At 28.2% G+C, this 11,925-nt stretch overlaps 2 protein-coding genes across 4 annotated transcripts in view; both read left to right on the top strand.

The window, feature by feature from the left end:
- The window catches only part of LOC107448691 (uncharacterized), a 189,668-nt gene that overhangs the window by 57,320 nt on the left and 120,423 nt on the right, over positions 1–11,925 (top strand). The gene's annotated exons all lie outside the window — the stretch shown is intronic.
- LOC107448680 (junctophilin) overlaps positions 1–11,925 on the top strand; it is a 101,277-nt gene that overhangs the window by 21,637 nt on the left and 67,715 nt on the right. For all 3 annotated transcript variants that reach the window (XM_043044709.2, XM_043044710.2, XM_071186062.1), the window contains exon 2: positions 8,429–8,636. In XM_043044709.2, the coding sequence (XP_042900643.1) occupies positions 8,472–8,636 (165 nt within the window). In that variant the 5' untranslated portion in view covers positions 8,429–8,471. The remainder of the gene's footprint in view (positions 1–8,428; positions 8,637–11,925) is intronic.

Here is an 11,925-nt window from a genome sequence, read left to right as displayed (position 1 = left end):
ATTTGTGGGCAGGGTTATAATTGTTTGATTTATTTAATTCACCATTGTTTTAGTTCAAAATAAAATTATTTAGTTATACTTTGAACTAATATAGATTATATATATGATTAAACTAACAATAATTGAAATAAAAGTTTTACTTTTAGGGTTTTTACTAAATCAAACTTTAAATTACAAAAAAAAAAGGAAAAAAAATTATTAGAAAATTTGAATGCAATTTCTGAATTCCGAATTGTACTTTAGAGCAGGCTGATCATATTTTTAGACATTAATTTTTAAATTATATTACTACGTTCGAAGATGTAAACAGTAGGGGAAAATGTGCATTTAAATGCCGAAAATTTTTTTTTTGATTCTTGTCTGTCTGTGGATTTTCAGATAACGATACTGGCAAGACGCATTATTATCCAACTATTTTTGCAAAAAAATTATTTATGAAAATAAACCTTTTGTAATGTATAAAAACTAAAAAAAGGTGCGAAAAAACGAAAACTTGCAGGGTTTAGACACGTTTCGGAAAAATTGAAAACTAATAATAATTTTCATATGAAGAACCTGGCGATTTCTTAGTTTTAACTTACACTAAGAATTATAAACTTAAGTAATTTGCATTCGAATCTAAGTATTTATACCTAGAGTTAATAATGCAAAGAAATACATTTTTTCACATTTAAAAATTTCTAAGTGATTATGAAACCTGTTTCATTTTCTGAGTTTACTACATATTAATAATAGATGCAATATAACTGTACGAGGCTTGCAGTGAACTTGGTGAATAAGAATTTCAATGTTTTCAGCCTTTTTGAACTCGAATATCTTTAAATTTGTTTTTTTGAAAATGTAACTGCCAAAAATAATTTTGAAAAATTTTAGGAATCTAGACTAGACACTTCACGCCCAGAAAAAAATATGTACTTAAAGAGTTAAGTAGCTGCATGGTTACTAATCTTATATTATTCACCAGCAATTTTAATGCTAGTGATTATTTCAATTGAGTATAGCTTTGATTTCCATCCATATTTAGCTTCTAAAATAGTTTTAAAAATATAAAAACTAATATACAGTTTTGAGAGTGGTAGTTTAAAAACATTTAATATACTTTTAATATATGTCTACCATGTTGCAACAAGTAGATTGATTTCCTATTTTTACATGGAAATTTCTTTTTTCCTCAATCTATTTCCCGCCAATGTTGCATAAACGCATCATTTTAATAAATATTATTCTTATTGTCGCTTGTGACGCATATTTTTCACTAATTTTATTTTTCTGCTATTGTCAAGCGTTGTGAATACACATTTAAAATTCTAGTAATTCAATTGGAGTAAATACTTACGGTGGAATTTTTTTTTTAACGCTAGTTTCTTGATTTGAAACTGTAATTGACAAATTTCACTTTTTGAAAATTTATAAATATTTCATTTGAGACTAATCACGTGCTTTTATGATGAATTTTAAATAAATAGTTTGTAAATAAAATAAACAAATTTAAAAAAAAGTAATGTTCAACAATATGGTTTGTCCATTGATTTAGTCACTTATAAGCGCCCTTTAAATTCTTAACCCTTTAATGGGCCCTTTATTTCTAGTAAAGGTAAATTAAAGTATTTTTGGAATTGAAATTGCTTTAAGAACAGTAATTGATATTAAAAAAAACTCATTTAGTTTATAAAAATGCCATTTTTTAGGTGGTAAATATATTTAACATGGCCTATTAGGAACTTACTGACTCTTATTTTTCTTTATTTATAAAATAAATTCCTTAAATGCTACAAACTTCGAAAGTAATTATGTATTTTATAACTTTTATACGTTTTTTAAAAGTGACAAATGGTTACCAATTTTATTCAAACTCACTTCAAGAAAGCTGAAGTAATTGAAAAATGGAAACCTACATTAAAAGCGGTAAAACGTGGTGGTAAGTATACTTACCACGGCCTTCAAAAGGGTTAAATATAATATTTTTAAAGCCCAATACTTTCTTTGTGTCTTAATGAATGTAATTTAACTATATTCAATGAAAATAATACCATATTGTATACGTTTTTTATGCTTGCCCAAAAATGGTCCAATTAGAAAAGCATGAATTTTGTTTTGTACAACGTACTTTGAATAGTTTTTTTAAAATAGGAATCTCATTATTTTTTCCAGAAAATTTTTTATTTTTTATTTTTCAGGAATCCACGTCATTTATTTAATAGCCTTATCATTAATATATTTTCATACTTTGCATAGATAGCATTTATCTTTCTATAGAATATTTCGGCATTATATACAATAATTTGTGAAAATATGTAATAATTCTCATGTTTCATTCTTTGCCCCAAACCGTTCGAATTTATATGCCGAGAGGTAGAATGCCGGCAATAAAATTAACACGTTCTCGCCGGGGTGACCCACCGGTAGGTCACGCTAGATTGTCTCATCTTGGCAGCACACCGGAGTAAAAACTGGTAACAATAAATTTCATTTTTTTTTTCGGGAATAATAGAAATCCATAACTATCAATTGTTTTTAACGGATGCAATTTTTATATTGAATTGCTTCTTCGCCGTGATAAATTTCCTTACAGTGAATTGTTATTGTTGAGAATAGATTAACTCCTCCCGAATATTATCTAATATTGAAATAGCTCTTCTACCAGTATTTTCTCTTTTCCAGTACCAGAATTTTCCTTTTTCCCGGCGTGAACGTGTTAAANTTTCGGAAAAATTGAAAACTAATAACAATTTTCATATGAAGAACCTGGCGATTTCTTAGTTTTAACTTACACTAAGAATTAAAAACTTAAGTAATTTGCATTCGAATCTAAGTATTTATACCTAGAGTTAATAATGCAAAGAAATACATTTTTTCACATTTAAAAATTTCTAAGTGATTATGAAACCTGTTTCATTTTCTGAGTTTACTACATATTAATAATAGATGCAATATAACTGTACGAGGCTTGCAGTGAACTTGGTGAATAAGAATTTCAAGGTTTTCAGCCTTTTTGAACTCGAATATCTTTAAATTTGTTTTTTTGAAAATGTAACTGTCAAAAATAATTTTGAAAAATTTTAGGAATCTAGACACTTCACGCCCAGAAAAAAATATGTACGTAAAGAGTTATTAAGTAGCTGCATGGTTACTAATCTTATATTATTCACCAGCAATTTTAATGCCAGTGTTTATTTCAATTGACCATAGCATCGATTTCTATCCATTTAGTTTTAAAAATATAAAAACTAATATACAGTTTTGAGAGTGGTAGTTTAAAAACATTTAATATACTTTTAATATATGTCTACCATGTTGTAACAAGTAGATTAATTTCTTATTTTTACATGGAAATTTCGTTTCCCTTTAACCAGAGATGCTAACTTGCTCCGGACAGCAAATATATATTTTAGGGTGGTAGTTTATCAATTGTGATTCTTGGTTTAATAAATTTAATTTAGTAGATTTTTATCCACTATCAGAGATGCCAACTGCTCCGGACACTCCAAAATAATTAAAAAAAACGGTAAATAACCACAAAGCAAATTTTGCAAATATTTGACTATTTTTCTTTGCTTTATAGAAGGTATAGTATAACATAGGTACTATAAAGTGGTGAATTATATAAACCTACGAATTTTTTAGAAATAGTGGTGGATAAAAATCTACTAAATTGAATTTATTGAATCAAGACTCACAATTGATAAACTAACACTTTAAAATATATATTTGCTGTCCGAAGCAAGTTGGCATCTCTGCACTACTATTTCTAAATAATTCGTAGGCTTTCACCACTTTATAGTAATACTGCCATGCTATACCTTTCAAAAAGCAAGCAAAAATAGTCAAGTATTTGCAAAATTTACTTTGTAGTTACTTACCGTTTTTTTTTTAATTATTTCGTCTTGTCCGGAGCAGTTGGCATCTCTGCTTTAACCTACTTTCGGCCAATGGTGCATGAAAGCATCATTATAATAAATATTATTTTTATTGTCACTTGTGACGCATATTTTTCACTAATTTTATTTTTCGGCCATTGTCAAGTGTTTTGAGTACATATTTAAAATGTCAGTAATTCAATTGTAGTAAATACTTTCTGTTGAGAAATTTTTTAAAATATTCTAGTTTATTGACTTGAAACAGTAATTGACAATTTTCGCTTTTTGAAAGTGTATTATTATTTCATTTGAGATTAATCACGTGTTTTTATGATAAATTTTACTTGCAAGTTCTGTAAATAAAATAAAACAAATCTCATAAAAAAACTAGTGTTTAACAATATGGTTTGTCCATTGATTTAGCCACTTATAAGCACTCCTTTTTTTCTTAAATAAAATATTAATTTTTAAAGCCCAAAACTTTAACCGTATTTCAATGAAAATAATACCATATTTTATATGAGTTTCATGCTTGCCCAAAAATGGTTTAATTAGAAAAGCATGAATTTTTTTTGTGCAAGTTTCATTTTTTTTTTTCGTACTTTGAATAATTTTTTCTAAATAGCAATCTTATTATTTTTTCAAAAAAAAAAGAAAGAAAAATTTGTATTTTTCAGAATCTAAGTCATTTATCTAATATCTTTATCGGGAATATATTTTCATACTTTGCATAGATAGCATTTATCGTTCTTTAGAATATTTAGGTATTATGTACAATAATTAGTGAAAATATGTAATAATTCTCATGTTTATTTCTTTGCCCTAAAATGTCGGCAGGCAATAAAATTAAATCAGCTAATGTTTATTTATATTTGGGAGAATATTTTCTTCTTTAGATGCTTAGATCAAATATTTTTTTAAAGTTTATTTTGAAGAAGTTTAAAACATTTGAGTTCTAAGAAGAATAGATTAAGTAGTAATCTTTCAGTGATAGAAAACTTTTTAAGAAAATTTTTTCAACCATTACAGGTTTTAATACCTTAATGTAATTGTATTATTCGAAGTACCTGCCCCTTGCGTTGTTTACCTCATCGGCGAAAATATTTGCCAAAAGGCAACGGAGGAGTGTTATCGAAAAAGGAAAGAATATACACGAAAATAAAGGAATCCGATTAATGAGTAATATTATATACAGGTACGATAGCAGTAAGTCTGAATAAAATACATGAAAATATTTACATGATCGAAAAAGAAGTATTTGCATATTTACAATGGGAAGCACACAGCTGCCAACTCTTCCGGTTTTCCCGGAACATTTTATTTTCATATTTAAAGTGCTAGCGAAATTCATGTTATTTCACTAAACTTTTTGAATTATAATAATAATTTTAAATCAGTTTGACCACCACTACATATAAATAATTACAACAAATATAAAAAAAGCATATTAATCTGTACCACAGCAATTTCAACTTGATTAAAATATAAATATATTTTTGAGGAAGATAGTTTTTCGGTAATTGTTTTACCAGCACTTGAAAATCCATTCTCGAAAAGAGTAATTGTTGGCAGCTATGGATGCACATATTAACCGATTAACGCCCAACGTCTTATATTTAGGACAGTTCCTTTTTTCAAAGACATTCATTGTGGTGGGAAACTTTTTTCAGTATTTTCATTTATCTGGGTGAATTAAAAGGTTCTCAGATACCACAATGATTTAGTTATTTCTGATTAGATCTAGAATTATAAGGAAANATCTGTAACTATTAAGATTTCTTTTATAACTGTGGTATGTATGTAAAACTGCTTCACTTCCAAGATAAAGTAAATATTCTTGAATAGTTTGAAGGGAAAAAAAAGAATAGTTGAACTCAATTCGAAAACTAGCTATAATTGATAAGGTTTTACTACCAGTATTTCTTCTTTTCCGTCTCGCTTTCACCCCTGATTATAAGAGAAGTGGGATATAAAGTATCCCATTACTTTTAGAATTACATAAATAACTAAAATTATAATTTTTTTTTTTTTAGCTTTTAACCCTTTCGCGTCGACTGTTACAAATGCGTGTCAGAATAAAACCGTATCAATCAGGGTAAAAAGATAAAACTGGTAATCAAAGTAATTCTTTTGCAGTTTATTTGTGGGCAGAGTTATAATTGTTTGATTTATTTAATTCACCATTACTTTGTTCAAAATAAAACTATTTAGTTATGCTTTGAACTAACATTGATTATATAGATAATTAAACTAACAATAATTAAAGTAGAAGCAAAGTAAGTCCGTCAAATTAGAAACGACTGCATTTAAGTTACCGTTTTTTATTTAATTACATCCAGATTCTGATTTTTTACGATGGCTCTTCTGAATCACCTGTCCCCAAGGGGTTAAACAACTGTTTATGACAACCACCTTAAAATTTTGAAAAATATATAACACATCATTTTTTTTTATTTTTTTTAACGATTATACCATGACCACAAATTGCCTGAAACCACAAATCGCCGGGATAAAAATTTCGTGACAAATTCTGTTTCACCTCCTTTGGTAATATAAATTTTGAAATAGAGAAGAAAGTGAGTTCAAATTATAAAATGGTAAAATGATACATTTCGAATAACAGATATTTTTTTCTTTCAAAATGTAAAAATGCTACCAAATTATGGCGGGATTACTTCACTACTGAGTAATCCTGCAGTGATTTCCACTTTGTAGTACTTACGTCATGCTATACCTCTTAAAAAGCAAGCAAAAATATTCGAATAATTGCAAAATTTACTTTGTAGTTATTTACCGTTTTTTTTAAATTTATTATTATTTATTATGATTTTGGCGAGTGGTTGGCATTTCTGAATGGAGCCTTTTTTCATGGAACAAAAGCGCAGTATATCAAAATTGTCCGCCAAAAGAAAAGACAATGCTGTAAAATGTGTTTTTTTACATAAAAAAATAGATTTTTTTTGGCCGGTTTTTTTCTAGAGAACCTGTGCGTTAAGGGGTTAATAGTATGGTAAAACATGTAAAAACATAGAGTGGTTTGGATAAATGTTTTCGCATTTATTTACAAATATCGTAGCTATATATATATATATATCTTTTTATTTTTAGTCTTCTAATTATGTTTTCCTACTAAGTTAAATAAATCTATAAACTATGCCTAGATCTTTTCAACCTATGATCTGATAATTAATTAGTGCTAAGAAATCAGTAAGTCCTACATTGTTTTAATTGAATTTATTCAACTTTTATTTTCCGAAAATTAAGAAAGGTGTATTTAGATGTAGACAGAAATTTTAATTCAATCTACTGTCTTTACTAAACTAATTACCATCATCTAAAGCTATTTAACTCAATTAAAAACTTTATCTGAAGTGAATAACCGGTAAAAAAATAACTTCAATAATTGGTTTTTCAATATTTTATTTAAAATCTGTTAAATATTTGAGTTAAAAGGTTAAGGAAATTTAACTGTCCCTACTATGCATGATACTTTTGCGGTACAATCTGAAACTAAAAGTAAAATTATGTGTAATTTAAGAAATAACATAGTCAAAAGAAAGTTAATTTTCTTCCTTTAAAAAAAAAAAAAAAAGAACATGAGCTTTTTCGCCATATATAAATCAAATTTATGATACTCCTTATTAATCAGACTTAACTTAATTACTGCCACCTGTTATATAAGTTAAAAGAACATTTCGTTCGAAAAATATTCGACTGCAAAGGCGAGATGAAAATGAAATACAACTTATTTGCGGAGACACAGCTGAGAGCTGTTATAACAGAAGTATACAAAAGTTATATTGTCTACAATAATGGATCGAAAGGCCGGGATAGCCTGGTTGGTAGGGTACTGGACTCATGGCCAAGAAGTCGCGGTTTCGATCCCGCTAGCCGAAGACTCCCCGTGTAGTAAATGGTGGCTGATGCACGTTAAATCTGTCTAGTCACAAAGTCCTCCATGTTACAAAACAGATCATATCTCTGGGGATACTGATCCAAGAGTTTCCTTGTCTTCTGGATTGGTTCAAAATTACAAGGTTTCGGAGTTCAACGATGTTGTAAAGTAAAATAAAATAATGCATCGATAATAAAGATTATATGCAAGCAAGCATTCAATTTTTAAAATTATTTGAATGTTATTCAAAATAACCTAATATTTGTATTAATAAAAATGAGAGACTTATTTTCTGATAATTTTGGAATATTACTTCGTTAAAATTTAAAATTCAAGGCATTTACAAGGACCTAGGGGGGAGCTGGTATTACAGAAGTATACAAAAACAGTCATATTGTCTGCATTAACGCATCAATAATATATGCATGCAAGTGTTCAATATTTACTATTATTTGAATGTTATCGAAAATAACGCAATATTTGTATTTATAAAAAAGGGAAGTTTTTCTATTATTTTGGTATTTTGCTTATTTTTGAATTTATCAATAAATACAGTTTTTTTCCCCTTGAAAGCATCAATTGATTGTTGTACATTTTATAACGAATTCATTTAAAATTATAAATGTGTTGTAATGTTTTCTTTTAATTACCCTTACCGTTTACTGTATCTTTTTAGGTTGGGATAATGAAGATGATCATAGTGTGAGTGTGGGGAGGTTATGGCCGGGGGTCGGAGTGAACCTGTTCCTGGTGGGAGGTTCGATTTCGACGATGGTGGTACGTATTGCGGAGGATGGGAGGATGGTAAGGCCCACGGTCATGGAGTGTGCACGGGACCGAAGAGTCAGGGGGAGTACAGTGGATCATGGCACTTTGGATTTGAAGTAAGCATACTGGCTATTCTCCAGAAATGTGACAAGTTGCATATTTTCTTTCTAAAAACATAACTATTAAAGCGTTTCAATTTTATTTTTAAAAAGCATAAATTTATTATATCATCAATATTATGACCATTTCTCATTTATGCACCTTGTTTAATCAAATTTTCAGTGTAATTACAAAGCATGTTAAATATTTTTTGCACATATTTTGTTGTTAAATATTGAGATTATTAGAAATATATGCTATATTTCCCCTTGCCTTTTAATATTTTCACAATTCATCAGGAGAAGACTTTCCCTTAATTTACCTTTCATTATTGTTCCATGCAATAAATATATTAAATAAATTGCTATATTAAATAAATAAATATATTAAATATGGCTTCATGTTAAATAAAACAGGAAAAAATAACCTTGTACAATCTCTTATGCTTCACTAGCAAGTGAAATATGGTAGATTTTCAGGCTAAAAGTTAAACTTTTTTATATTCCAAATCAACTCAAAATATATATGTATATATAGAACTGTAAAAAAAAGGATAAAAGAAATAAGAAAAAAACGAAAGAAATATCAACGAAATAAGAGAGAATCGAAAAAATATATCAATTTACATTTTAAGTCAATTTTTTAAAGTAAGTCAATTCTCTAAATTATTGAAATCAATTTACATTTTATAGTTAATAATCCCTCTAAGAGCTAATTTAAAAAAATACACAATGAGGTTATTATTTTAGAGTTTCGACAAAATATTTTTAAGTTTTGTCCCTTGCAAGTTCACCTTTAAAGTATGTTTTAACACGTTAAATGCCACGCTAATTTTACATCGCTTGCCCGTCTGGCCAAGCGGTAAATAACAACAAACAAACTTTGCAAATATTAGATAGATTTTGCTAGTTTTTTAAAAGCTTTTGCATGACAAATTAATAGCATACCTGCCAACTTTTACGCATTTGGCGTAAAATTTTATTTTTATATTTAAAGTGGTAGTAAATATATACTACTTTTTCTTTTATGAACTTAATTTTTAAATGACTTTGATCACCACTATTCTTAAAAAAATTAAGCATATATATTAATATGTGTACATTCATGGTTGTTAAGATTTTTCTAATACAACGTATTTCTTTGCTTAAAGTAGAAATTTTAATACCGTTTTACTACCACTGGGAAAAGTCATAATGGAGGGAATTAAAAGTTGGCAGGTATGCAATTCGTTCGTTGTTGTAGAACTGGGCATCTGAGGCCTAATCCATGACGGGAACATACATAGGAAAGATGTGATGTAGACTTGGAATAGAACCTTTTTGCATGACAATACAAAGTGATGAATAATATAAGCCTACGAATTTTTTAGAAATAGTGGTGGATAAAGATCTACTAAATTGAATTTATTAAACTAATAATCACAATTAATAAACTACCACTTGAAAATATTAATTCACTGTCCGGAACAAGTTGGCGTCACTGTGTATATAAATAAAACTATTTTTGTTCGTTCTATATTGTATTAATTTCTTCAAACCATTTTAGTAAGGATAATAATTCAAAAAAATTTTAAAAATTTACTCGAATTATGTGTTTTTAATAATCTTGGCTTCGCCGTCCCCCGGGTAAACATCTATAAGTTTTTTTTTTTCTTTTTAAATTACAAGTTTAAGATCTATTTGGCACCTTGGCGATTGTAGTTGGCGCGACAGATTACGATACGAAAATATCCGGTATTTATGGATATGGGACATCTGTAATTGCATTACTCTGATAACCAAATTTATTATTCATTTTATAAATTTCCAAAAATAAATTATCTAACTTCAATTACTAAATTACTTTACTTCTTTCTTTTCGAGCACCTTTTGTAACATTTTGAGACACATGAGATGTGACATTCATAGTAATTTAATGTTAATGCATTCTTTTTCTAATAACCACCACTTTTTTATCTATAGAAAACTGAACTGAATGCTTCTGTAATTTTATCTAACATTTCAAAGTGTAGCGAAATATTTTCTCCGGTGGTATGGAATTCATAGCTCGCAAAATTGGTTCAGTCCTAGTCCTGTCGGTTGGTCTGGGTGCCTGAGACCGGAGTGGCCCTTTACCCCTTCATAATGGAGGGGAGGATCCTTGAGGTGTTTCCTTGTGGTCCTTGTATCCTAAAATTGGAAGTAGAAAATTATTATGAGCCCTTTGCTCGAGTAATATCATGAAATGATAATTTTTAATATATATATGCAAGTAAATAAATAAATAAATACTGGAGAAAAAGAATACTAAAAATATACTTCCTATAAGAAGTTGGTCTAATTTAATTAAACTTCTCATGTACAATTCACTTTCTCATATCACATCCTCAACTTTCTCATACTCTTCATAATTCATAAGCATATAGTCAATTTTCTAAATCCATTTTCGAAAATCCGTTCTCGAAAAGAGTGAATGTTAGCAGGTATGGGTAGTGTATTCAGAAACAGCTCATAAGCATTACGTCCAATTTTCTTACGAAATTTCAGTAAGATATTATTTTAATATATATGCAAAATGTATGTTTTTCATTTCATTAAATTGTGTGTTTCAATCAAATTTATTTTTTCCTCCACTACACACGTATTGATTAAACATTTATATAAATGTTTGATAAAAATTATTTTTGCCAACAATTGCATGGCTGCCAACTTGCGTGGGCCATTGGGAAATAATTTTCTTAGCTGTACCAACATTAACGTTTTACAGTTTTAAATCTTGAAGTTTCAAAAAAAGTTGTCGTAGTTTTTACAACGTATCAATAATTGAAAAAAGCATGTAAATAAGATCTATTTGATTGGCTAATTATATTTATAGATGTCTTAATAGTTTAGTTTTTAAAAATTTCTTCCAAACTTAATTGTTGTTTTACTACCACTTTGTAAACTCTTTTTCAACGACCGTACAAGTTGACAGGTATGCAATTCTAGTGTCACTATCTCTTAAGAGAATTATTATCTGTATTAGTTGCTTACGACTTATATTTCAATTCTCATTTCCCAGCCACTTCAAATAATCATGCTGAGAAGATGGAATTATAACTTTTCATAAATTAACTGATCCGATTTATTATGTTTTCTCATAATGCAGAGTTTTTATGAAGAAGTTGGTAATGCGTTTAAACGAAGTAGATATTTTTTGTTAGTCAGTTACCGTTTTATATATTTAAAACATGTTAATTCCACTGATCAATTAAGTCACTCCGTTTTACCATTAAAATATATCTCATTAAATTTACTGAGACATTTTGATCAGTATGAATTATTAGAA

Source organism: Parasteatoda tepidariorum, chromosome 10 (assembly GCF_043381705.1).
Source record: "Parasteatoda tepidariorum isolate YZ-2023 chromosome 10, CAS_Ptep_4.0, whole genome shotgun sequence".
NCBI lineage: Eukaryota > Metazoa > Arthropoda > Arachnida > Araneae > Theridiidae > Parasteatoda > Parasteatoda tepidariorum.
Note: the sequence above shows the minus strand (reverse complement) of the source record. Positions and strands in the feature narration are given on the sequence as shown.